At 46.4% G+C, this 27,700-nt stretch overlaps 1 protein-coding gene and 1 long non-coding RNA gene across 5 annotated transcripts; one reads left to right on the top strand and one right to left on the bottom strand.

Annotated features, from left to right (window-relative positions):
- Nucleotides 1-1,307: 1,307 nt before the first annotated feature.
- Nucleotides 1,308-6,881, bottom strand: LOC123489217. 4 transcript variants are annotated; one of them, XR_006660494.1, is made up of 4 exons: nt 6,384-6,881; nt 5,648-5,931; nt 3,687-3,860; nt 1,308-1,872 (listed from the first exon to the last, which is right to left on the bottom strand). It is a non-coding gene; the product is annotated as an uncharacterized LOC123489217 (long non-coding RNA). The 4 variants fall into 4 exon arrangements; XR_006660495.1 differs by lacking the exon at nt 6,384-6,881 and having other exon boundaries at nt 5,648-5,763; nt 5,816-6,111; XR_006660493.1 differs by lacking the exon at nt 6,384-6,881 and having other exon boundaries at nt 5,648-6,111.
- LOC121578336 (ornithine aminotransferase, mitochondrial) lies at nt 6,775-23,169 on the top strand (the record flags this gene model as incomplete). Its single annotated transcript, XM_045219908.1, is given in 5 exon segments — nt 6,775-6,893; nt 8,048-8,176; nt 18,708-18,821; nt 21,223-21,367; nt 22,064-23,169. Coding segments are annotated over 5 exon segments (668 nt in total), but the record flags the coding sequence as incomplete, so codon positions are not given.
- Nucleotides 23,170-27,700: the final 4,531 nt, after the last annotated feature.

Here is a 27,700-nt window from a genome sequence, read left to right as displayed (position 1 = left end):
CTTAATATTAATGTTACTACTATACAGGCCAGTTTCCTGTTCCTCTATAATACTGAACCTTAATATTAATGTTACTACTATACAGGCCAGTTTCCTGGTCCTCTATAATACTGAACCTTAATATTAATGTTACTACTATACAGGCCAGTTTCCTGGTCCTCTATAATACTGAACCTTAATATTAATGTTACTACTATACAGGCCAGTTTCCTGTCCCTCTATAATACTGAACCTTAATATTAATGTTACTACTATACAGGCCAGTTTCCTGGTCCTCTATAATACTGAACCTTAATATTAATGTTACTACTATACAGGCCAGTTTCCTGTTCCTCTGTAATACTGAACCTTAATGTTAATGTTACTACTATACAGGCCAGTTTCCTGTTCCTCTATAATACTGAACCTTAATATTAATGTTACTACTATACAGGCCAGTTTCCTGGTCCTCTATAATACTGAACCTTAATGTTAATGTTACTACTATACAGGCCAGTTTCCTGTCCCTCTATAATACTGAACCTTAATGTTAATGTTACTACTATACAGGCCAGTTTCCTGGTCCTCTATAATACTGAACCTTAATATTAATGTTACTACTATACAGGCCAGTTTCCTGTCCCTCTATAATACTGAACCTTAATGTTAATGTTACTACTATACAGGCCAGTTTCCTGTTCCTCTATAATACTGAACCTTAATGTTAATGTTACTACTATACAGGCCAGTTTCCTGTTCCTCTATAATACTGAACCTTAATGTTACTACTATACAGGCCAGTTTCCTGTTCCTATATAATACTGAACCTTAATGTTAATGTTACTACTATACAGGCCAGTTTCCTGTTCCTCTATAATACTGAACCTTAATATTAATGTTACTACTATACAGGCCAGTTTCCTGTTCCTCTATAATACTGAACCTTAATGTTAATGTTACTACTATACAGGCCAGTTTCCTGTTCCTCTATAATACTGAACCTTAATGTTAATGTTACTACTATACAGGCCAGTTTCCTGTTCCTATATAATACTGAACCTTAATGTTAATGTTACTACTATACAGGCCAGTTTCCTGTTCCTATATAATACTGAACCTTAATGTTAATGTTACTACTATACAGGCCAGTTTCCTGTTCCTCTATAATACTGAACCTTAATGTTACTACTATACAGGCCAGTTTCCTGTTCCTCTATAATACTGAACCTTAATGTTACTACTATACAGGCCAGTTTCCTGTTCCTCTATAATACTGAACCTTAATGTTAATGTTACTACTATACAGGCCAGTTTCCTGTTCCTATATAATACTGAACCTTAATGTTAATGTTACTACTATACAGGCCAGTTTCCTGTTCCTCTATAATACTGAACCTTAATGTTACTACTATACAGGCCAGTTTCCTGTTCCTCTATAATACTGAACCTTAATGTTACTACTATACAGGCCAGTTTCCTGTTCCTCTATAATACTGAACCTTAATGTTACTACTATACAGGCCAGTTTCCTGTTCCTCTATAATACTGAACCTTAATATTAATGTTACTACTATACAGGCCAGTTTCCTGTTCCTCTATAATACTGAACCTTAATATTAATGTTACTACTATACAGGCCAGTTTCCTGTTCCTCTATAATACTGAACCTTAATGTTACTACTATACAGGCCAGTTTCCTGTTCCTCTATAATACTGAACCTTAATATTAATGTTACTACTATACAGGCCAGTTTCCTGTTCCTCTATAATACTGAACCTTAATATTAATGTTACCACTCTACAGGCCAGTTTCCTGTGCCTCTATAATACTGAACCTTAATGTTAATGTTACTACTATACAGGCCAGTTTCCTGTTCCTCTATAATACTGAACCTTAATGTTACTACTATACAGGCCAGTTTCCTGTTCCTATATAATACTGAACCTTAATATTAATGTTACTACTATACAGGCCAGTTTCCTGTTCCTCTATAATACTGAACCTTAATATTAATGTTACTACTATACAGGCCAGTTTCCTGGTCCTCTATAATACTGAACCTTAATGTTAATGTTACTACTATACAGGCCAGTTTCCTGGTCCTCTATAATACTGAACCTTAATGTTAATGTTACTACTATACAGGCCAGTTTCCTGGTCCTCTATAATACTGAACCTTAATGTTAATGTTACTACTATACAGGCCAGTTTCCTGTCCCTCTATAATACTGAACCTTAATGTTAATGTTACTACTATACAGGCCAGTTTCCTGGTCCTCTATAATACTGAACCTTAATATTAATGTTACTACTATACAGGCCAGTTTCCTGTTCCTCTATAATACTGAACCTTAATGTTACTACTATACAGGCCAGTTTCCTGTTCCTCTATAATACTGAACCTTAATATTACTACTATACAGGCCAGTTTCCTGTTCCTCTATAATACTGAACCTTAATATTAATGTTACTACTATACAGGCCAGTTTCCTGGTCCTCTATAATACTGAACCTTAATATTAATGTTACTACTATACAGGCCAGTTTCCTGTTCCTCTATAATACTGAACCTTAATATTAATGTTACTACTATACAGGCCAGTTTCCTGTTCCTCTATAATACTGAACCTTAATATTAATGTTACTACTATACAGGCCAGTTTCCTGTTCCTCTATAATACTGAACCTTAATATTAATGTTACTACTATACAGGCCAGTTTCCTGTTCCTCTATAATACTGAACCTTAATGTTAATGTTACTACTCTACAGGCCAGTTTCCTGTTCCTCTATAATACTGAACCTTAATGTTACTACTATACAGGCCAGTTTCCTGTTCCTCTATAATACTGAACCTTAATGTTAATGTTACTACTATACAGGCCAGTTTCCTGTCCCTCTATAATACTGAACCTTAATGTTAATGTTACTACTATACAGGCCAGTTTCCTGTTCCTCTATAATACTGAACCTTAATGTTAATGTTACTACTATACAGGCCAGTTTCCTGTCCCTCTATAATACTGAACCTTAATGTTAATGTTACTACTATACAGGCCAGTTTCCTGTTCCTCTATAATACTGAACCTTAATGTTAATGTTACTACTATACAGGCCAGTTTCCTGTTCCTCTATAATACTGAACCTTAATGTTAATGTTACTACTATACAGGCCAGTTTCCTGTTCCTCTATAATACTGAACCTTAATGTTAATGTTACTACTATACAGGCCAGTTTCCTGTTCCTCTATAATACTGAACCTTAATGTTACTACTATACAGGCCAGTTTCCTGTTCCTCTATAATACTGAACCTTAATGTTAATGTTACTACTATACAGGCCAGTTTCCTGGTCCTCTATAATACTGAACCTTAATGTTACTACTATACAGGCCAGTTTCCTGTTCCTCTATAATACTGAACCTTAATGTTAATGTTACTACTATACAGGCCAGTTTCCTGTTCCTCTATAATACTGAACCTTAATGTTAATGTTACTACTATACAGGCCAGTTTCCTGTTCCTCTATAATACTGAACCTTAATGTTACTACTATACAGGCCAGTTTCCTGTTCCTCTATAATACTGAACCTTAATATTAATGTTACTACTATACAGGCCAGTTTCCTGTTCCTCTATAATACTGAACCTTAATGTTAATGTTACTACTATACAGGCCAGTTTCCTGTTCCTCTATAATACTGAACCTTAATGTTAATGTTACTACTATACAGGCCAGTTTCCTGGTCCTATATAATACTGAACCTTAATATTAATGTTACTACTATACAGGCCAGTTTCATGGTCCTCTATAATACTGAACCTTAATATTAATGTTACTACTATACAGGCCAGTTTCCTGTTCCTCTATAATACTGAACCTTAATGTTACTACTATACAGGCCAGTTTCCTGTTCCTCTATAATACTGAACCTTAATATTAATGTTACTACTATACAGGCCAGTTTCCTGTTCCTCTATAATACTGAACCTTAATATTAATGTTACTACTATACAGGCCAGTTTCCTGTTCCTCTATAATACTGAACCTTAATATGTTACTACTATACAGGCCAGTTTCCTGTTCCTCTATAATACTGAACCTTAATGTTACTACTATACAGGCCAGTTTCCTGTTCCTCTATAATACTGAACCTTAATGTTAATGTTACTACTATACAGGCCAGTTTCCTGTTCCTCTATAATACTGAACCTTAATATTAATGTTACTACTATACAGGCCAGTTTCCTGGTCCTCTATAATACTGAACCTTAATGTTACTACTATACAGGCCAGTTTCCTGTTCCTCTATAATACTGAACCTTAATATTAATGTTACTACTATACAGGCCAGTTTCCTGTTCCTCTATAATACTGAACCTTAATGTTAATGTTACTACTATACAGGCCAGTTTCCTGTTCCTCTATAATACTGAACCTTAATGTTAATGTTACTACTATACAGGCCAGTTTCCTGTTCCTCTATAATACTGAACCTTAATGTTACTACTATACAGGCCAGTTTCCTGTTCCTATATAATACTGAACCTTAATATTAATGTTACTACTATACAGGCCAGTTTCCTGTTCCTCTATAATACTGAACCTTAATGTTACTACTATACAGGCCAGTTTCCTGTTCCTCTATAATACTGAACCTTAATGTTACTACTATACAGGCCAGTTTCCTGGTCCTCTATAATACTGAACCTTAATGTTACTACTATACAGGCCAGTTTCCTGTTCCTCTATAATACTGAACCTTAATATTAATGTTACTACTATACAGGCCAGTTTCCTGGTCCTCTATAATACTGAACCTTAATGTTAATGTTACTACTATACAGGCCAGTTTCCTGGTCCTCTATAATACTGAACCTTAATATTAATGTTACTACTATACAGGCCAGTTTCCTGTTCCTCTATAATACTGAACCTTAATGTTACTACTATACAGGCCAGTTTCCTGTTCCTATATAATACTGAACCTTAATGTTAATGTTACTACTATACAGGCCAGTTTCCTGTTCCTCTATAATACTGAACCTTAATGTTAATGTTACTACTATACAGGCCAGTTTCCTGTTCCTCTATAATACTGAACCTTAATGTTACTACTATACAGGCCAGTTTCCTGTTCCTCTATAATACTGAACCTTAATGTTAATGTTACTACTATACAGGCCAGTTTCCTGGTCCTCTATAATACTGAACCTTAATATTAATGTTACTACTATACAGGCCAGTTTCCTGTTCCTCTATAATACTGAACCTTAATGTTAATGTTACTACTATACAGGCCAGTTTCCTGTTCCTCTATAATACTGAACCTTAATGTTAATGTTACTACTATACAGGCCAGTTTCCTGTTCCTCTATAATACTGAACCTTAATATTAATGTTACTACTATACAGGCCAGTTTCATGGTCCTCTATAATACTGAACCTTAATAGTTACTACTATACAGGCCAGTTTCCTGTTCCTCTATAATACTGAACCTTAATGTTACTACTATACAGGCCAGTTTCCTGTTCCTCTATAATACTGAACCTTAATGTTAATGTTACTACTATACAGGCCAGTTTCCTGTTCCTCTATAATACTGAACCTTAATGTTAATGTTACTACTATACAGGCCAGTTTCCTGTTCCTCTATAATACTGAACCTTAATGTTAATGTTACTACTATACAGGCCAGTTTCCTGTTCCTCTATAATACTGAACCTTAATGTTAATGTTACTACTATACAGGCCAGTTTCCTGTTCCTCTATAATACTGAACCTTAATGTTACTACTATACAGGCCAGTTTCCTGTTCCTCTATAATACTGAACCTTAATATTAATGTTACTACTATACAGGCCAGTTTCATGGTCCTCTATAATACTGAACCTTAATATTAATGTTACTACTATACAGGCCAGTTTCCTGTTCCTCTATAATACTGAACCTTAATGTTACTACTATACAGGCCAGTTTCCTGTTCCTCTATAATACTGAACCTTAATATTAATGTTACTACTATACAGGCCAGTTTCCTGTTCCTCTATAATACTGAACCTTAATGTTAATGTTACTACTATACAGGCCAGTTTCCTGTTCCTCTATAATACTGAACCTTAATATTAATGTTACTACTATACAGGCCAGTTTCCTGGTCCTCTATAATACTGAACCTTAATGTTAATGTTACTACTATACAGGCCAGTTTCCTGTTCCTCTATAATACTGAACCTTAATGTTAATGTTACTACTATACAGGCCAGTTTCCTGTTCCTCTATAATACTGAACCTTAATATTAATGTTACTACTATACAGGCCAGTTTCCTGTTCCTCTATAATACTGAACCTTAATGTTACTACTATACAGGCCAGTTTCCTGTTCCTATATAATACTGAACCTTAATGTTAATGTTACTACTATACAGGCCAGTTTCCTGTTCCTATATAATACTGAACCTTAATATTAATGTTACTACTATACAGGCCAGTTTCCTGTTCCTCTATAATACTGAACCTTAATATTAATGTTACTACTATACAGGCCAGTTTCCTGGAGCCAGATAAGGCCTAGTCCTGTTCTAAAATATCCTTCCATGAAGAATCTCCATTGAGAAGGCTTTTTTGGTCTGGGAAATTGGCCTTGCTTCCATACTGTGTCAGTATACAGAGGCAAATGGAGTGTCTCCAGCCCTGTATTTCCATTGATGGGATTATCAAGGAAACACGGATTGATTGACTAGTCTAGTTACCTGTTATCACTGAGTGTGTGCTGATGGTTGTTCCAGAAAGCTCTCCGGGACCCTAATGTAGCAGCCTTCATGGTGGAGCCAATCCAGGGAGAGGCTGGGGTGGTGGTTCCTGATCCTGGATACCTCACCACCGTCAGAGAGCTCTGCACTCAGAACAACGTGAGTAGTGCAAGACGTCTCCGCATTAAACACAAACACACATCGTACTGCGAGCCTTCAGAATCAACGGTGGATCTTCGTCATTGGAAACGGACACTTTCCCCCCACTTTTGGTTGATTGCTCTATCAGTCCATTTTGGTGAGATGGACAAATATACTGATGTGACATTTTCCTTGTAACTGTTCTTCCCTGTGCTTGGGTCTAGATACCAGGTTATTGTAAATCACTTTGTGGCAACTGTTGAAGTAAAATGGACTTTATAAATGAAATTTGATTTGATATCTCCTACTGCATGGTGTTGTTCATAGCTGATGAGGTTCAGCCTGGGCTGGAGCTGGCTGTAGTGTGGAGAGACAGACTCATACATAGACTACACTAATGCCTCTGTGTTCCATGTCTAGGTGCTGTTCATAGCTGATGAGGTTCAGACTGGACTGGCCCGTACAGGCAGACGTCTGGCTGGACTACACTAATGTCTCTGTGTTCCATGTCTAGGTGCTGTTCATAGCTGATGAGGTTCAGACTGGACTGGCCCGTACAGGCAGACGTCTGGCTGGACTACACTAATGTCTCTGTGTTCCATGTCTAGGTGCTGTTCATAGCTGATGAGGTTCAGACTGGACTGGCCCGTACAGGCAGACGTCTGGCTGGACTACACTAATGTCTCTGTGTTCCATGTCTAGGTGCTGTTCATAGCTGATGAGGTTCAGACTGGACTGGCCCGTACAGGCAGACGTCTGGCTGGACTACACTAATGTCTCTGTGTTCCATGTCTAGGTGCTGTTCATAGCTGATGAGGTTCAGACTGGACTGGCCCGTACAGGCAGACGGCTGGCTGGACTACACTAATGTCTCTGTGTTCCACGTCTAGGTGCTGTTCATAGCTGATGAGGTTCAGACTGGACTGGCCCGTACAGGCAGACGGCTGGCTGGACTACACTAATGTCTCTGTGTTCCATGTCTAGGTGCTGTTCATAGCTGATGAGGTTCAGACTGGACTGGCCCGTACAGGCACACGGCTGGCTGGACTACACTAATGTCTCTGTGTTCCATGTCTAGGTGCTGTTCATAGCTGATGAGGTTCAGACTGGACTGGCCCGTACAGGCAGACGGCTGGCTGGACTACACTAATGTCTCTGTGTTCCATGTCTAGGTGCTGTTCATAGCTGATGAGGTTCAGACTGGACTGGCCCGTACAGGCAGACGGCTGGCTGTGGACCATGAGGAAGTTCGTCCTGACATCGTGATCCTGGGAAAGGCTCTGTCAGGAGGAGTCTACCCTGTGAGGAACACAACACTGTGACACTACTTTCTTTGCAATTTTGTACTGTAATTTGATTTACTAAATGAAAATGCTGTCTAATAATTTTATAAGGGATTGGTTGCATCAATACATGAATATTAATTGTTTAATTCACTTCCTTCTGTGGCTAACTCACTGCTTATTCAGCATTTTCTGACTGTTGTGAATGGGTCATGTTGTGAATGGGTCATGGTGTGACTGGGTCATGGTGTGACTGGGTCATGGTGTGACTGGGTCATGGTGTGACTGGGTCATGTTGTGACTGTTGTGACTGGGTCATGGTGTGACTGGGTCATGTTGTGACTGGGTCATGTTGTGACTGGGTCATGTTGTGACTGGGTCATGGTGTGACTGGGTCATGTTGTGACTGTTGTGACTGGGTCATGGTGTGACTGGGTCATGGTGTGACTGGGTCATGGTGTGACTGGGTCATGTTGTGACTGGGTCATGGTGTGACTGGGTCATGGTGTGACTGGGTCATGGTGTGACTGTTGTGACTGGGTCATGTTGTGACTGGGTCATGTTGTGACTGGGCCATGTTGTGACTGGGCCATGTTGTGACTGGGCCATGTTGTGACTGGGTCATGTTGTGACTGGGCCATGTTGTGACTGGGCCATGTTGTGACTGGGTCATGTTGTGACTGGGCCATGTTGTGACTGGGCCATGGTGTGACTGGGCCATGTTGTGACTGGGTCATGGTGTGACTGGGTCATGGTGTGACTGTTGTGACTGGGCCATGTTGTGACTGGGTCATGTTGTGTCTGGGTCATGGTGTGACTGGGCCATGGTGTGACTGGGTCATGGTGTGACTGGGTCATGGTGTGACTGGGTCATGGTGTTACTGGGTCATGTTGTGACTGTTGTGTCTAGGTCATGGTGTGACTGGGTCATGGTGTGACTGGGTCATGGTGTAACTGGGTCATGGTGTGACTGGGTCATGGTGTGACTGGGTCATGGTGTGACTGGGTCATGGTGTGACTGGGTCATGGTGTTACTGGGTCATGTTGTGACTGTTGTGTCTGGGTCATGGTGTGACTGGGTCATGTTGTGACTGGGTCATGGTGTGACTGGGTCATGGTGTGACTGGGTCATGGTGTGACTGATGTGACTGGGTCATGTTGTGACTGGGCCATGTTGTGACTGGGCCATGTTGTGACTGGGCCATGTTGTGACTGGGCCATGTTGTGACTGGGCCATGTTGTGACTGGGCCATGGTGTGACTGGGCCATGGTGTGACTGGGTCATGGTGTGACTGGGTCATGTTGTGACTGTTGTGACTGGGTCATGGTGTGACTGGGTCATGGTGTGACTGGGTCATGGTGTGACTGGGTCATGGTGTGACTGGGTCATGGTGTGACTGTTGTGACTGGGTCATGGTGTGACTGGGTCATGTTGTGACTGTTGTGACTGGGTCATGGTGTGACTGGGTCATGGTGTGACTGGGTCATGGTGTGACTGTTGTGACTGGGTCATGGTGTGACTGGGTCATGTTGTGACTGTTGTGACTGGGTCATGTTGTGACTGGGTCATGTTGTGACTGGGTCATGGTGTGACTGGGTCATGGTGTGACTGGGTCATGGTGTGACTGTTGTGACTGGGTCATGGTGTGACTGGGTCATGGTGTGACTGGGTCATGTTGTGACTGTTGTGACTGGGTCATGTTGTGACTGGGTCATGTTGTGACTGGGTCATGGTGTGACTGGGTCATGGTGTGACTGGGTCATGGTGTGACTGTTGTGACTGGGTCATGGTGTGACTGGGTCATGGTGTGACTGGGTCATGTTGTGACTGGGTCATGGTGTGACTGGGTCATGTTGTGACTGGTGTGATTGGGTCATGTTGTGATTGGGTCATGTTGTGACTGGGTCATGTTGTGACTGGGTCATGGTGTGACTGGGTCATGTTGTGACTGTTGTGACTGGGTCATGGTGTGACTGGGTCATGGTGTGACTGGGTCCTGTTGTGACTGGGTCATGGTGTGACTGGGTAATGGTGTGACTGTGTCATGGTGTGACTGGGTCATGGTGTGACTGTTGTGACTGGGTCATGTTGTGACTGGGTCATGGTGTGACTGGGTCATGTTGTGACTGGTGTGATTGGGTCATGTTGTGACTGGGTCATGGTGTGACTGGGTCATGGTGTGACTGGGTCATGTTGTTACTGTTGTGACTGGGTCATGTTGTGACTGTTGTGACTGGGTCATGGTGTGACTGGGTCATGGTGTGACTGGGTCATGTTGTGACTGTTGTGACTGGGTCATGGTGTGACTGGGTCATGGTGTGACTGGGTCATGATGTGACTGTTGTGACTGGGTCATGTTGTGACTGGGTCATGGTGTGACTGGGTCATGTTGTGACTGGTGTGATTGGGTCATGTTGTGATTGGGTCATGTTGTGATTGGGTCATGGTGTGACTGGGTCATGGTGTGACTGGGTCATGGTGTGACTGGGTCATGGTGTGACTGGGTCATGTTGTGACTGTTGTGACTGGGTCATGGTGTGACTGGGTCATGGTGTGACTGGGTCATGGTGTGACTGTTGTGACTGGGTCATGTTGTGACTGGGTCATGGTGTGACTGGGTCATGTTGTGACTGGTGTGATTGGGTCATGTTGTGACTGGGTCATGGTGTGACTGTTGTGACTGGGTCATGGTGTGACTGGGTCATGTTGTGTCTGGGTCATGGTGTGACTGGGTCATGTTGTGACTGGGTCATGGTGTGTCTGGGTCATGTTGTGACTGGGTCATGTTGTGTCTGGGTCATGGTGTGACTGGGTCATGTTGTGACTGGGTCATGGTGTGACTGGGTCATGGTGTGACTGGGTCATGGTGTGACTGGGTCATGGTGTGACTGGGTCATGGTGTGACTGGGTCATGGTGTGACTGTTGTGACTGGGTCATGGTGTGACTGGGTCATGGTGTGACTGGGTCATGGTGTGACTGGGTCATGGTGTGACTGTTGTGACTGGGTCATGGTGTGACTGGGTCATGGTGTGACTGGGTCATGTTGTGACTGGTGTGATTGGGTCATGTTGTGTCTGGGTCTTGGTGTGACTGGGTCATGTTGTGACTGGGTCATGGTGTGACTGGGTCATGTTGTGACTGGGTCATGGTGTGACTGGGTCATGTTGTGACTGTTGTGACTGGGTCATGGTGTGACTGGGTCATGGTGTGACTGGGTCATGGTGTGACTGGGTCATGTTGTGACTATTGTGACTGGGTCATGGTGTGACTGGGTCATGTTGTGACTGGGTCATGGTGTGACTGGGTCATGTTGTGACTGGTGTGATTGGGTCATGTTGTGACTGGGTCATGGTGTGACTGTTGTGACTGGGTCATGTTGTGACTGGGTCATGTTGTGACTGGTGTGATTGGGTCATGTTGTGTCTGGGTCATGTTGTGACTGGGTCATGGTGTGACTGTTGTGACTGGGTCATGGTGTGACTGGGTCATGTTGTGACTGGTGTGATTGGGTCATGGTGTGACTGGGTCATGTTGTGACTGGGTCATGGTGTGACTGGGTCATGTTGTGACTGGGTCATGGTGTGTCTGGGTCATGTTGTGTCTGGGTCATGGTGTGACTGGGTCATGTTGTGACTGGGTCATGGTGTGACTGGGTCATGGTGTGACTGGGTCATGGTGTGACTGGGTCATGTTGTGACTGTTGTGACTGGGTCATGGTGTGACTGGGTCATGGTGTGACTGGGTCATGGTGTGACTGGGTCATGGTGTGATTGGGTCGTGTTGTGACTGGGTCATGTTGTGACTGGTGTGACTGGGTCATGTTTTGATTGGGTCGTGTTGTGACTGGGTCATGTTGTGACTGGTGTGACTGGGTCATGTTGTGATTGGGTCATGTTGTGACTGGGTCATGTTGTGATTGGGTCATGTTGTGACTGGGTCATGGTGTGTCTGGGTCATGTTGTGACTGGGTCATGTTGTGTCTGGGTCATGGTGTGACTGGGTCATGGTGTGACTGGGTCATGGTGTGACTGGGTCATGTTGTGACTGGGTCATGTTGTGACTGGGTCATGGTGTGACTAGTGTGACTGGGTCATGTTGTGATTGGGTTATGTTGTGACTGGGTCATGTTGTGACTGGGTCATGTTGTGTCTGGGTCATGTTGTGATTGGGTCATGGTGTGACTGGGTCATGGTGTAACTGGGTCATGGTGTGACTGGGTCATGGTGTGACTGGGTCATGGTGTGACTGGGTCATGTTGTGACTGGGTCATGGTGTGACTGGGTCATGGTGTGACTGGGTCATGGTGTGTCTGGGTCATGGTGTGACTGGGTCATGTTGTGTCTGGGTCATGTTGTGACTGGGTCATGTTGTGACTGGGTCATGGTGTGTCTGGGTCATGTTGTGACTGGGTCATGTTGTGACTGGGTCATGGTGTGTCTGGGTCATGGTGTGACTGGGTCATGGTGTGACTGGGTCATGGTGTGACTGGGTCATGGTGTGACTGGGTCATGGTGTGACTGGGTCATGGTGTGACTGGGTCATGGTGTGACTGTTGTGACTGGGTCATGTTGTGACTGGGTCATGTTGTGTCTGGGTCATGTTGTGTCTGGGTCATGGTGTGACTGGGTCATGTTGTGTCTGGGTCATGGTGTGACTGGGTCATGGTGTGACTGGGTCATGGTGTGACTGGGTCATGGTGTGACTGGGTCATGGTGTGTCTGGGTCATGGTGTGACTGGGTCATGGTGTGACTGGGTCATGGTGTGTCTGGGTCATGGTGTGTCTGGGTCATGGTGTGACTGGGTCATGGTGTGTCTGGGTCATGGTGTGACTGGGTCATGGTGTGACTGGGTCATGGTGTGTCTGGGTCATGGTGTGACTGGGTTATGTTGTGACTGGGTCATGGTGTGACTGTTGTGACTGGGTCATGTTGTGACTGGGTCATGTTGTGTCTGGGTCATGGTGTGTCTGGGTCATGGTGTGTCTGGGTCATGTTGTGACTGGGTCATGTTGTGACTGGGTCATGGTGTGACTGTTGTGACTGGGTTATGTTGTGTCTGGGTCATGGTGTGTCTGGGTCATGGTGTGTCTGGGTCATGGTGTGTCTGTGTCATGGTGTATCTGGGTCATGGTGTGACTGGGTCATGGTGTGACTGGGTTATGTTGTGACTGGGTCATGGTGTGACTGTTGTGACTGGGTCATGTTGTGACTGGGTCATGTTGTGTCTGGGTTATGGTGTGTCTGGGTCATGTTGTGACTGGGTCATGGTGTGTCTGGGTCATGGTGTGACTGGGTCATGTTGTGTCAGGGTCATGGTGTGACTGGGTCATGGTGTGACTGGGTCTTGGTGTGACTGGGTCCTGTTGTGTCTGGGTCATGTTGTGACTGGGTCATGGTGTGACTGGGTCATGGTGTGACTGGGTCATGGTGTGACTGGGTCATGTTGTGACTGGGTCATGTTGTGTCTGGGTCATGTTGTGACTGGGTCATGGTGTGACTGGGTCATGGTGTGACTGGGTCATGTTGTGACTGGGTCATGGTGTGACTGGGTCATGGTGTGACTGGGTCATGGTGTGACTGGGTCATGGTGTGACTGCTGTGACTGGGTCATGGTGTGACTGGGTCATGGTGTGACTGGGTCATGTTGTGACTGGGTCATGGTGTGACTGGGTCATGGTGTGACTGGGTCATGGTGTGACTGGGTCATGGTGTGACTGGGTCATGGTGTGACTGTTGTGACTGGGTCATGGTGTGACTGGGTCATGGTGTGACTGGGTCTTGGTGTGACTGGGTCCTGTTGTGTCTGGGTCATGTTGTGACTGGGTCATGGTGTGACTGGGTCATGGTGTGACTGGGTCATGGTGTGACTGGGTCATGTTGTGACTGGGTCATGTTGTGTCTGGGTCATGTTGTGACTGGGTCATGGTGTGACTGGGTCATGGTGTGACTGGGTCATGTTGTGACTGGGTCATGGTGTGACTGGGTCATGGTGTGACTGGGTCATGGTGTGACTGGGTCATGGTGTGACTGGGTCATGGTGTGACTGTTGTGACTGGGTCATGGTGTGACTGGGTCATGGTGTGACTGGGTCATGGTGTGACTGGGTCATGTTGTGACTGGGTCATGGTGTGACTGGGTCATGGTGTGACTGGGTCATGGTGTGACTGGGTCATGGTGTGACTGGGTCATGGTGTGACTGTTGTGACTGGGTCATGGTGTGACTGGGTCATGGTGTGACTGGGTCATGGTGTGTCTGGGTCATGTTGTGTCTGGGTCATGTTGTGACTGGGTCATGGTGTTACTGGGTCATGGTGTGACTGGGTCATGGTGTGACTGGGTCATGGTGTGACTGGGTCATGGTGTGTCTGGGTCATGTTGTGACTGGGTTATGTTGTGACTGGGTCATGGTGTGACTGGGTCATGTTGTGACTGGGTCATGGTGTGACTGGGTCATGGTGTGACTGGGTCATGGTGTGACTGGGTCATGGTGTGACTGGGTCATGTTGTGACTGTTGTGACTGGGTCATGGTGTGACTGGGTCATGGTGTGACTGGGTCATGGTGTGACTGGGTCATGGTTTGACTGGGTCATGGTGTGTCTGGGTCATGTTGTGTCTGGGTCATGGTGTGACTGGGTCATGTTGTGACTGGGTCATGGTGTGACTGGGTCATGGTGTGTCTGGGTCATGTTGTGTCTGGGTCATGGTGTGACTGGGTCATGTTGTGTCTGGGTCATGGTGTGACTGGGTCATGGTGTGACTTGTTCATGGTGTGTCTGGGTCATGTTGTGACTGGGTTATGTTGTGACTGGGTCATGGTGTGACTGGGTCATGGTGTGACTGGGTCATGGTGTGACTGGGTCATGGTGTGACTGGGTCATGTTGTGACTGGGTCATGGTGTGACTGGGTCATGGTGTGACTGGGTCATGGTGTGACTGGGTCATGTTGTGACTGTTGTGACTGGGTCATGGTGTGACTGGGTCATGGTGTGACTGGGTCATGGTGTGACTGGGTCATGGTGTGACTGGGTCATGTTGTGTCTGGGTCATGGTGTGACTGGGTCATGGTGTGACTGGGTCATGGTGTGACTGGGTCATGGTGTGACTGGGTCATGGTGTGACTGGGTCATGTTGTGTCTGGGTCATGGTGTGACTGGGTCATGGTGTGACTGGGTCATGGTGTGTCTGGGTCATGTTGTGACTGTTGTGACTGGGTCATGGTGTGACTGGGTCATGGTGTGTCTGGGTCATGGTGTGACTGGGTCATGGTGTGTCTGGGTCATGTTGTGACTGTTGTGACTGGGTCATGGTGTGACTGGGTCATGGTGTGACTGGGTCATGTTGTGACTGGGTCATGGTGTGACTGGGTCATGGTGTGACTGGGTCATGGTGTGACTGGGTCATGGTGTGACTGGGTCATGGTGTGACTGTTGTGACTGGGTCATGGTGTGACTGGGTCATGGTGTGACTGGGTCATGTTGTGACTGGGTCATGGTGTGACTGGGTCATGGTGTGACTGGGTCATGGTGTGACTGGGTCATGGTGTGACTGGGTCATGGTGTGACTGTTGTGACTGGGTCATGGTGTGACTGGGTCATGGTGTGACTGGGTCTTGGTGTGACTGGGTCCTGTTGTGTCTGGGTCATGTTGTGACTGGGTCATGGTGTGACTGGGTCATGGTGTGACTGGGTCATGGTGTGACTGGGTCATGTTGTGACTGGGTCATGTTGTGTCTGGGTCATGTTGTGACTGGGTCATGGTGTGACTGGGTCATGGTGTGACTGGGTCATGTTGTGACTGGGTCATGGTGTGACTGGGTCATGGTGTGACTGGGTCATGGTGTGACTGGGTCATGGTGTGACTGGGTCATGGTGTGACTGGGTCATGGTGTGACTGTTGTGACTGGGTCATGGTGTGACTGGGTCATGGTGTGACTGGGTCATGGTGTGACTGGGTCATGTTGTGACTGGGTCATGGTGTGACTGGGTCATGGTGTGACTGGGTCATGGTGTGACTGGGTCATGGTGTGACTGGGTCATGGTGTGACTGTTGTGACTGGGTCATGGTGTGACTGGGTCATGGTGTGACTGGGTCATGGTGTGTCTGGGTCATGTTGTGTCTGGGTCATGTTGTGACTGGGTCATGGTGTTACTGGGTCATGGTGTGACTGGGTCATGGTGTGACTGGGTCATGGTGTGACTGGGTCATGGTGTGTCTGGGTCATGTTGTGACTGGGTTATGTTGTGACTGGGTCATGGTGTGACTGGGTCATGTTGTGACTGGGTCATGGTGTGACTGGGTCATGGTGTGACTGGGTCATGGTGTGACTGGGTCATGTTGTGACTGTTGTGACTGGGTCATGGTGTGACTGGGTCATGGTGTGACTGGGTCATGGTGTGACTGGGTCATGGTTTGACTGGGTCATGGTGTGTCTGGGTCATGTTGTGTCTGGGTCATGGTGTGACTGGGTCATGTTGTGACTGGGTCATGGTGTGACTGGGTCATGGTGTGTCTGGGTCATGTTGTGTCTGGGTCATGGTGTGACTGGGTCATGTTGTGTCTGGGTCATGGTGTGACTGGGTCATGGTGTGACTTGTTCATGGTGTGTCTGGGTCATGTTGTGACTGGGTTATGTTGTGACTGGGTCATGGTGTGACTGGGTCATGGTGTGACTGGGTCATGGTGTGACTGGGTCATGGTGTGACTGGGTCATGTTGTGACTGGGTCATGGTGTGACTGGGTCATGGTGTGACTGGGTCATGGTGTGACTGGGTCATGTGTGTGACTGGGTCATGGTGTGACTGGGTCATGGGTTGTGACTGGGTCATGGTGTGACTGGGTCATGGTGTGACTGGGTCATGTTGTGTCTGGGTCATGGTGTGACTGGGTCATGGTGTGACTGGGTCATGGTGTGACTGGGTCATGGTGTGACTGGGTCATGGTGTGACTGGGTCATGTTGTGTCTGGGTCATGGTGTGACTGGGTCATGGTGTGACTGGGTCATGGTGTGTCTGGGTCATGTTGTGACTGTTGTGACTGGGTCATGGTGTGACTGGGTCATGGTGTGTCTGGGTCATGGTGTGACTGGGTCATGGTGTGTCTGGGTCATGTTGTGACTGTTGTGACTGGGTCATGGTGTGACTGGGTCATGGTGTGTCTGGGTCATGGTGTGACTGGGTCATGGTGTGACTGGGTCATGTTGTGACTGTTGTGACTGGGTCATGGTGTGACTGGGTCATGGTGTGACTGGGTCATGGTGTGACTGGGTCATGTTGTGACTGGGTCATGGTGTGACTGGGTCATGGTGTGTCTGGGTCATGTTGTGTCTGGGTCATGGTGTGACTTGTGTGACTGGGTCATGCTATGACTGGGTCATGGTGTGACTGGGTCATGGTGTGACTGGGTCATGTTGTGACTGGGTCATGGTGTGACTGGGTCATGGTGTGACTGGGTCATGTTGTGACTGTTGTGACTGGGTCATGGTGTGACTGGGTCATGGTGTGACTGGGTCATGTTGTGACTGGGTCATGGTGTGACTGGGTCATGGTGTGACTGGGTCATGGTGTGGCTGGGTCATGTTGTGTCTGGGTCATGGTGTGACTGTTGTGACTGGGTCATGGTGTGACTGGGTTATGGTGTGACTGGGTCATGGTGTGACTGGGTCATGGTGTGTCTGGGTCATGTTGTGACTGTTGTGACTGGGTCATGGTGTGACTGGGTCATGGTGTGACTGGGTCATGGTGTGACTGGGTCATGGTGTGACTGGGTCATGGTGTGTCTGGGTCATGGTGTGACTGTTGTGACTGGGTCATGTTGTGACTGGGTCATGGTGTGACTGGGTCATGGTGTGACTGGGTCATGGTGTGACTGGGTCATGGTGTGACTGGGTCATGTTGTGACTGTTGTGACTGGGTCATGGTGTGACTGGGTCATGGTGTGACTGGGTCATGTTGTGACTGGGTCATGGTGTGACTGGGTCATGGTGTGACTGGGTCATGGTGTGTCTGGGTCATGGTGTGACTGTTGTGACTGGGTCATGGTGTGACTGGGTCATGGTGTGACTGGGTCATGTTGTGACTGGGTCATGGTGTGACTGGGTCATGGTGTGACTGGGTCATGGTGTGTCTGGGTCATGGTGTGACTGTTGTGACTGGGTCATGGTGTGACTGGGTTATGGTGTGACTGGGTCATGGTGTGTCTGGGTCATGGTGTGACTGGGTCATGGTGTGACTGGGTCATGTTGTGACTGGGTCATGGTGTGACTGGGTCATGGTGTGACTGGGTCATGTTGTGACTGGGTCATGGTGTGACAGGGTCATGGTGTGTCTGGGTCATGGTGTGTCTGGGTCATGGTGTGACTGGGTCATGGTGTGACTGGGTCCATGGTGTGACTGGGTCATGGTGTGACTGGGTCATGTTGTGACTGGGTTATGGTGTGACTGGGTCATGGTGTGACTGGGTTATGGTGTGACTGGGTTATGTTGTGACTGGGTCATGGTGTGACTGGGTTATGTCAGTCTCCTATAAATGTGAACCTTGACCCTGCCAGGTGTCTGCGGTGCTGTGTGATGACGATGTGATGCTGACCATCAAGCCTGGAGAGCACGGCTCTACGTACGGAGGAAACCCTCTGGCCTGTAGCGTTGCCATGGCAGCTCTAGAGGTATGTGGTAACTAGCTTTATTTATTTATTTATGTTAGCTAGTTAGCTAGTTAGCTATTTAGCTAGTTAGTTATTTGGCTATGGAGAGATTCAAACATTAGGAGAGATGGAGACCCGCATCTGGCTAGCTGGTTTAGTAAGACAGGATACTCCCCAGAGCAACAGACAGCTGAGAGTACTGTATCTGGCTAGCTGGTTTAGTAAGACAGGATACTCCCCAGAGCAACAGACAGCTGAGAGTACTGTATCTGGCTAGCTGGTTTAGTAAGACAGGATACTCCCCAGAGCAACAGACAGCTGAGAGTACTGTATCTGGCTAGCTGGTTTAGTAAGACAGGATACTCCCCAGAGCAACAGGCAGCTGAGAGTACTGTATCTGGCTAGCTGGTTTAGTAAGACAGGATACTCCCCAGAGCAACAGACAGCTGAGAGTACTGTATCTGGCTAGCTGGTTTAGTAAGACAGGATACTCCCCAGAGCAACAGACAGCTGAGAGTACTGTATCTGGCTAGCTGGTTTAGTAAGACAGGATACTCCCCAGAGCAACAGACAGCTGAGAGTACTGTATCTGGGCTAGCTGGTTTAGTAAGACAGGATACTCCCCAGAGCAACAGGCAGCTGAGAGTACTGTATCTGGCTAGCTGGTTTAGTAAGACAGGATGCTCCCCAGAGCAACAGACAGCTGAGAGTACTGTATCTGGCTAGCTGGTTTAGTAAGACAGGATACTCCCCAGAGCAACAGGCAGCTGAGAGTACTGTATCTGGCTAGCTGGTTTAGTAAGACAGGATACTCCCCAGAGCAACAGGCAGCTGAGAGTACTGTATCTGGCTAGCTGGTTTAGTAAGACAGGATACTCCCCAGAGCAACAGGCAGCTGAGAGTACTGTATCTGGCTAGCTGGTTTAGTAAGACAGGATACTCCCCAGAGCAACAGGCAGCTGAGAGTACTGTATCTGGCTAGCTGGTTTAGTAAGACAGGATGCTCCCCAGAGCAACAGACAGCTGAGAGTACTGTATCTGGCTAGCTGGTTTAGTAAGACAGGATACTCCCCAGAGCAACAGACAGCTGAGAGTACTGTATCTGGCTAGCTGGTTTAGTAAGACAGGATACTCCCCAGAGCAACAGACAGCTGAGAGTACTGTATCTGGCTAGCTGGTTTAGTAAGACAGGATACTCCCCAGAGCAACAGACAGCTGAGAGTACTGTATCTGGCTAGCTGGTTTAGTAAGACAGGATACTCCCCAGAGCAACAGGCAGCTGAGAGTACTGTATCTGGCTAGCTGGTTTAGTAAGACAGGATACTCCCCAGAGCAACAGACAGCTGAGAGTACTGTATCTGGCTAGCTGGTTTAGTAAGACAGGATACTCCCCAGAGCAACAGACAGCTGAGAGTACTGTATCTGGCTAGCTGGTTTAGTAAGACAGGATACTCCCCAGAGCAACAGGCAGCTGAGAGTACTGTATCTGGCTAGCTGGTTTAGTAAGACAGGATACTCCCCAGAGCAACAGGCAGCTGAGAGTACTGTATCTGGCTAGCTGGTTTAGTAAGACAGGATACTCCCCAGAGCAACAGGCAGCTGAGAGTACTGTATCTGGCTAGCTGGTTTAGTAAGACGGGATACTCCCCAGAGCAACAGGCAGCTGAGAGTACTGTATCTGGCTAGCTGGTTTAGTAAGACAGGATACTCCCCAGAGCAACAGACAGCTGAGAGTACTGTATCTGGCTAGCTGGTTTAGTAAGACAGGATACTCCCCAGAGCAACAGACAGCTGAGAGTACTGTACCTGGCTAGCTGGTTTAGTAAGACAGGATACTCCCCAGAGCAACAGACAGCTGAGAGTACTGTATCTGGCTAGCTGGTTTAGTAAGACAGGATACTCCCCAGAGCAACAGACAGCTGAGAGTACTGTATCTGGGCTAGCTGGTTTAGTAAGACAGGATACTCCCCAGAGCAACAGACAGCTGAGAGTACTGTACCTGGCTAGCTGGTTTAGTAAGACAGGATACTCCCCAGAGCAACAGGCAGCTGAGAGTACTTCAAAGCAGTGGGTGGGACCATCCTATCTCCTCTGACCACAGAACTTGGGCTCCTATCTCCTCGGAGTGATCGCTAACACGCCGCGGTCAACCGCTGCTTTCACAAGGTGATCTCTCATTAAACCCTCAATATGGACTAAGATTTACTGGTGTACACAACTAAATGTATAAAGGATATTTGTGGCTGCTCATGGTATTGTTTATTGTGTTGTGTGGACACTAGTTGACTGTGTTGGGTCATGGGTCGCTGGATATGTGTTAAACAAAGTCCTGACTGCAATAGAAGCCTTAAAACGGACTGCTCCTCACAACTGTTGGTCTTTTGTGGTGTTTCCTCTAACAGTATGTTGTCCTGCCCTACAGGTTCTGGAGGAAGAGAAGCTTGCGGAGAACGCTGAGAAGATGGGTCAGTTGCTGAGGTCAGAACTGTCAAAGCTTCCTAAAGAGATCGTCCCCGTCGTCCGGGGCAAAGGCCTCCTCAATGCTATCGTCATCAAGGAGACGAAAGGTATGGATGTATCTGATGTGAAGCCAGTTAGCTGTGGCGTAGTCTCTCTTGAAAGACTTAACGAGAGTAGAGAGATGGCCCAGTTCTGGGTGCTGAGGTTAGTGACGGGGTACTAGTGACTGAGGCCATTGTTCCCATGAGTCTCTTGGTGCGTCAGCAAGCTTTGGCTGGCCGGTGGTGCTGTGTAGAAAAGCTCCCTGGTTTGAGCCCAGCTCGGGGGAAGACAGGGAAGGAAGCTATCCTGTTCCACAGAGCCCCAGCTGTCCTGTTAGGGGAGTAGGTCAATACTGTCAGAATGTACGCTAGGCCATCAACGCACGTCACCTGACCAGGAAGAGATTCCTGTTTGCTTAGATGAACAATCAACATTGTCTTGTTGGCATAATGCGATGAAAAATGTTGCTGTGCGACCTGAAGTTTTAATTTGGGAGCGACAGGAAAAAATCCTATGTACACTACATGACCAAAAGTCCAATATCTCATTCTAAAATCATGTGCATTGATATGGAGTTGGTCCCCCGATCTGTCTGGTGCTCCTAAATCTGATGTTGTGCTCCTCACTTTTTAAACAATGAAAATGGTTCATTTAGGGCCCTGCTTGTTGGCAGGGTTTTTGCAATTGTTGCTCTGTAGGCTGAAGCTTTGACCCCTGACGTGTGTGTGTGTGTGTGTGCACTTTTCTCCCTCGCCCCACAGACTATGACGCCTGGAGAGTCTGCATGCGTCTCCGTGACAACGGACTGTTGGCCAAGCCCACCCACGGTGACATCATCCGTCTGGCCCCTCCCCTCATCATTAAAGACCACGAGGTCAGAGAGTGTGTCGACATCATCCAGAGAACCATCATGTCCTTCTAGAACCACCTAGAATTGATTCTAGAACACTGGAACCAACATTGGAACAGCCTTCTAATCTAGCCGATCTGAAAAAAACAACTATCATCTGCTGTGAACTATCAACTATTGGAATGTGTTACTAACTCCTAAACATTTAGAAAATAAGTGTTATTGTATTGTAGCAGTACTCTCTTTTTAAGTGCATTTACTATGAGAATGTATGTGGAGAATACTTCTAAGAGGTTTTTAACATTACTGCCATTTGTATTAATGGCAAGCTAAGCGTCGTCCAACCTAAGAATGTTTTCTCTTTTGAAGTGCTGGGTTACACTGCTGCTCCGAAGCAACTTGGGGTGACATTCAACCCAGGGCTGTTTTTAACTCTTCCAACTGGTTAGTTGGAAGACGGTTCAGATACTGATTTTAATTTTGTTGTTAAATCTGGCAACTACTACTGCAGCAAAGTTAAAAACGTTTTAATGTGCTTAAACTTTTTTCACTTTCTAAAAAGGGAGCAGTGTTTTAAAAAAACAAACAAAGGAACATACAATTATTTAAATGTTAGTCATTTATTTGAACGTTACAGTGGTTTATGCTTGTCGTTGACATTAGCTTGAACCTTTTTGTTACTTAAAAGACACAGGTACAACCAAGAACGATATTTAAGTATTTAAAGGGGAATATTTTAATACCACTATAACTATAGCTGTTCTGTTACATTATTTAAACAAACCATAGAAAACATTTTAAACTGTAGCAGCACCCTATGGGAGCTGGTCAACTACAGCACAGTGTAGGAAATAAGGTTCCATTTGAAATGCACCCAGTGTTTGTTGGAAACTTGCTAAAGAGAGAACATTTAAAACTGACTGTAAACTGCTGCAGGCTGAATATAATTTGGATTCTATTACTATATTTAAAGTTTGTTACATAAAATGTTCCTAACAATAAATAGCTGGAATCTTATTCTGATGTCCTGTCAATCATTTTTCATTCACTTTATCTAGTTATGGCAATATGAAGATCTAGAAACGTTGAGGTAGCAGGTTCCCCAGTCTACAGCGTGATTTGGTTCAAACCTCAGTCTTGTTTTACTCTGAGAAAATAACCATAGGAAACAGTTTAATTATTCCCTGCTAAATACACCCACATAATCATTAAGAGGACAATCTAAGGCTCTTTAAAAAAGACAAACTGGGCTATTACCAGTAATGTAATTACAGTGTTCAGTTGTGCATAAATCTAAATGAAGTTTATGAAATTGTTTACAAAACACTAAATATCAAGTGTTACCACTAGGTGGTGGTGTGTTCTCACTGTTCCATTGATGTGTTCCTATACTGTGGTCCTCACTAGTTACCAAAGTCATTATGGCTAAACCCTGTCTATTTCTACAATTTTATTTTCTATAATCTGTTTTTAACCCTAACCACGCTGCTAACATTATGCTTAACCCTAACATTTTAAGCTTGAACCTTTTTAAGACCAAAAAAGCTGTTTTTGTTTTAATAAATTTTAGTGATAAAGCCCATTTTGACTTTGTGGCTGTGATAACTAGTGACAACCCTGTACTGTATTGAGTTGATCAGAGCATTGTGTCAGAAATCCCAGACCTAGGGGAAAGTGCACTGTGTATGCTGGAACATTGTTCATGTGGGAGACACCCTGTCTACCCAGGGAGACTAATCCGAGCACGAGACAAGTGAAAACAGACTAAGTACACACATCACACAACATAATATGTCCCCATGACCCTGTTACAACCATTACTGTCTCCACACTCCATCCCCTATGACCCTGATACAACCATTACTGTCTCCACACTCCATCCCCTAATGCCCTGATACAACCATTACTGTCTCCAACACTCCATCCCCTAATGCCCTGATACAACCATTACTGTCTCCAACACTCCATCCCCTCATGCCCTGTTACAACCATTACTGTCTCCACACTCCATCCCCTAATGCCCTGATACAACCATTACTGTCTCCAACACTCCATCCCCTCTGGCCCTGATACAACCATTACTGTCTCCAACACTCCATCCCCTCTGACCCTGTTACAACCATTACTGTCTCCAACACTCCATCCCCTCATGCCCTGATACAACCATTACTGTCTCCAACACTCCATCCCCTAATGCCCTGATACAACCATTACTGTCTCCAACACTCCATCCCCTCTGACCCTGTTACAACCATTACTGTCTCCAACACTCCATCCCCTCTGACCCTGATACAACCATTACTGTCTCCAACACTCCATCCCCTCATGCCCTGATACAACCATTACTGTCTCCAACACTCCATCCCCTCTGGCCCTGATACAACCATTACTGTCTCCAACACTCCATCCCCTCTGACCCTGATACAACCATTACTGTCTCCAACACTCCATCCCCTAATGCCCTGATACAACCATTACTGTCTCCAACACTCCATCCCCTAATGCCCTGTTACAACCATTACTGTCTCCAACACTCCATCCCCTCTGACCCTGATACAACCATTACTGTCTCCAACACTCCATCCCCTCTGACCCTGTTACAACCATTACTGTCTCCAACACTCCATCCCCTAATGCCCTGATACAACCATTACTGTCTCCAACACTCCATCCCCTAATGCCCTGATACAACCATTACTGTCTCCAACACTCCATCCCCTCTGACCCTGTTACAACCATTACTGTCTCCAACACTCCATCCCCTCTGGCCCTGATACAACCATTACTGTCTCCAACACTCCATCCCCTAATGCCCTGATACAACCATTACTGTCTCCAACACTCCATCCCCTCTGACCCTGATACAACCATTACTGTCTCCAACACTCCATCCCCTCTGACCCTGATACAACCATTACTGTCTCCAACACTCCATCCCCTCTGACCCTGTTACAACCATTACTGTCTCCAACACTCCATCCCCCTAATGCCCTGATACAACCATTACTGTCTCCAACACTCCATCCCCTCTTGCCCTGATACAACCATTACTGTCTCCAACACTCCATCCCCTCTGGCCCTGATACAACCATTACTGTCTCCAACACTCCATCCCCTCTGACCCTGTTACAACCATTACTGTCTCCAACACTCCATCCCCTAATGCCCTGTTACAACCATTACTGTCTCCAACACTCCATCCCCTAATGCCCTGATACAACCATTACTGTCTCCAACACTCCATCCCCTCTGACCCTGTTACAACCATTACTGTCTCCAACACTCCATCCCCTAATGCCCTGATACAACCATTACTGTCTCCAACACTCCATCCCCTCTGACCCTGATACAACCATTACTGTCTCCAACACTCCATCCCCTAATGCCCTGATACAACCATTACTGTCTCCAACACTCCATCCCCTCTGCCCTGATACAACCATTACTGTCTCCAACACTCCATCCCCTAATGACCCTGATACAACCATTACTGTCTCCAACACTCCATCCCCTAATGCCCTGATACAACCATTACTGTCTCCAACACTCCATCCCCTAATGCCCTGATACAACCATTACTGTCTCCAACACTCCATCCCCTAATGCCCTGATACAACCATTACTGTCTCCAACACTCCATCCCCTAATGCCCTGTTACAACCATTACTGTCTCCAACACTCCATCCCCTCTGACCCTGATACAACCATTACTGTCTCCAACACTCCATCCCCTCTGACCCTGATACAACCATTACTGTCTCCAACACTCCATCCCCTCATGACCCTGATACAACCATTACTGTCTCCAACACTCCATCCCCTAATGCCCTGTTACAACCATTACTGTCTCCAACACTCCATCCCCTCTGACCCTGATACAACCATTACTGTCTCCAACACTCCATCCCCTCTGACCCTGATACAACCATTACTGTCTCCAACACTCCATCCCCTCTGACCCTGATACAACCATTACTGTCTCCAACACTCCATCCCCTCTGACCCTGATACAACCATTACTGTCTCCAACACTCCATCCCTCTAACCCTGATACAACCATTACTGTCTCCAACACTCCATCCCCTCTGACCCTGTTACAACCATTACTGTCTCCAACACTCCATCCCCTCTGACCCTGTTACAACCATTACTGTCTCCAACACTCCATCCCCTCTGGCCCTGATACAACCATTACTGTCTCCAACACTCCATCCCCTCTGACCCTGATACAACCATTACTGTCTCAACACTCCATCCCCTCTGACCCGTTACAACCATTACTGTCTCCAACACTCCATCCCCTATGCCTGATACAACCATTACTGTCTCCAACACTCCATCCCCTCTGACCCTGATACAACCATTACTGTCTCCAACACTCCATCCCCTAATGCCCTGATACAACCATTACTGTCTCCAACACTCCATCCCCTCATGCCCTGTTACAACCATTACTGTCTCCAACACTCCATCCCCTCTGACCCTGATACAACCATTACTGTCTCCAACACTCCATCCCCTAATGCCCTGATACAACCATTACTGTCTCCAACACTCCATCCCCTAATGCCCTGATACAACCATTACTGTCTCCAACACTCCGTCCCCTAATGCCCTGTTACAACCATTACTGTCTCCAACACTCCATCCCCTCTGACCCTGATACAACCATTACTGTCTCCAACACTCCATCCCCTAATGCCCTGTTACAACCATTACTGTCTCCAACACTCCATCCCCTATGACCCTGATACAACCATTACTGTCTCCAACACTCCATCCCCTAATGCCCTGATACAACCATTACTGTCTCCAACACTCCATCCCCTCTGACCCTGTTACAACCATTACTGTCTCCAACACTCCATCACCAATGGCCCTGATACAACCATTACTGTCTCCAACACTCCATCCCCTCTGACCCTGATACAACCATTACTGTCTCCAACACTCCATCACCAATGGCCCTGATACAACCATTACTGTCTCCAACACTCCATCCCCTCTGACCCTGATACAACCATTACTGTCTCCAACACTCCGTCCCCTCTGACCCTGTTACAACCATTACTGTCTCCAACACTCCATCACCAATGGCCCTGTTACAACCATTACTGTCTCCAACACTCCATCCCCTCTGACCCTGTTACAACCATTACTGTCTCCAACACTCCATCCCCTCTGACCCTGTTACAACCATTACTGTCTCCAACACTCCATCCCCTCTGACCCTGTTACAACCATTACTGTCTCCAACACTCCATCCCCTAATGGCCCTGATACAACCATTACTGTCTCCAACACTCCATCCCCTCTGACCCTGATACAACCATTACTGTCTCCAACACTCCATCCCCTAATGCCCTGTTACAACCATTACTGTCTCCAACACTCCATCCCCTAATGCCCTGTTACAACCATTACTGTCTCCAACACTCCATCCCCTCTGACCCTGTTACAACCATTACTGTCTCCAACACTCCATCCCCTCTGACCCTGATACAACCATTACTGTCTCCAACACTCCATCCCCTCTGACCCTGTTACA

This window comes from Coregonus clupeaformis, unplaced genomic scaffold, assembly GCF_020615455.1.
Source record: "Coregonus clupeaformis isolate EN_2021a unplaced genomic scaffold, ASM2061545v1 scaf2885, whole genome shotgun sequence".
NCBI classification, from domain to species: Eukaryota; Metazoa; Chordata; class Actinopteri; order Salmoniformes; family Salmonidae; genus Coregonus; species Coregonus clupeaformis.
The sequence above is the reverse complement of the archived record's forward strand: the minus strand, read 5'-3'. Positions and strand labels throughout refer to the sequence as shown.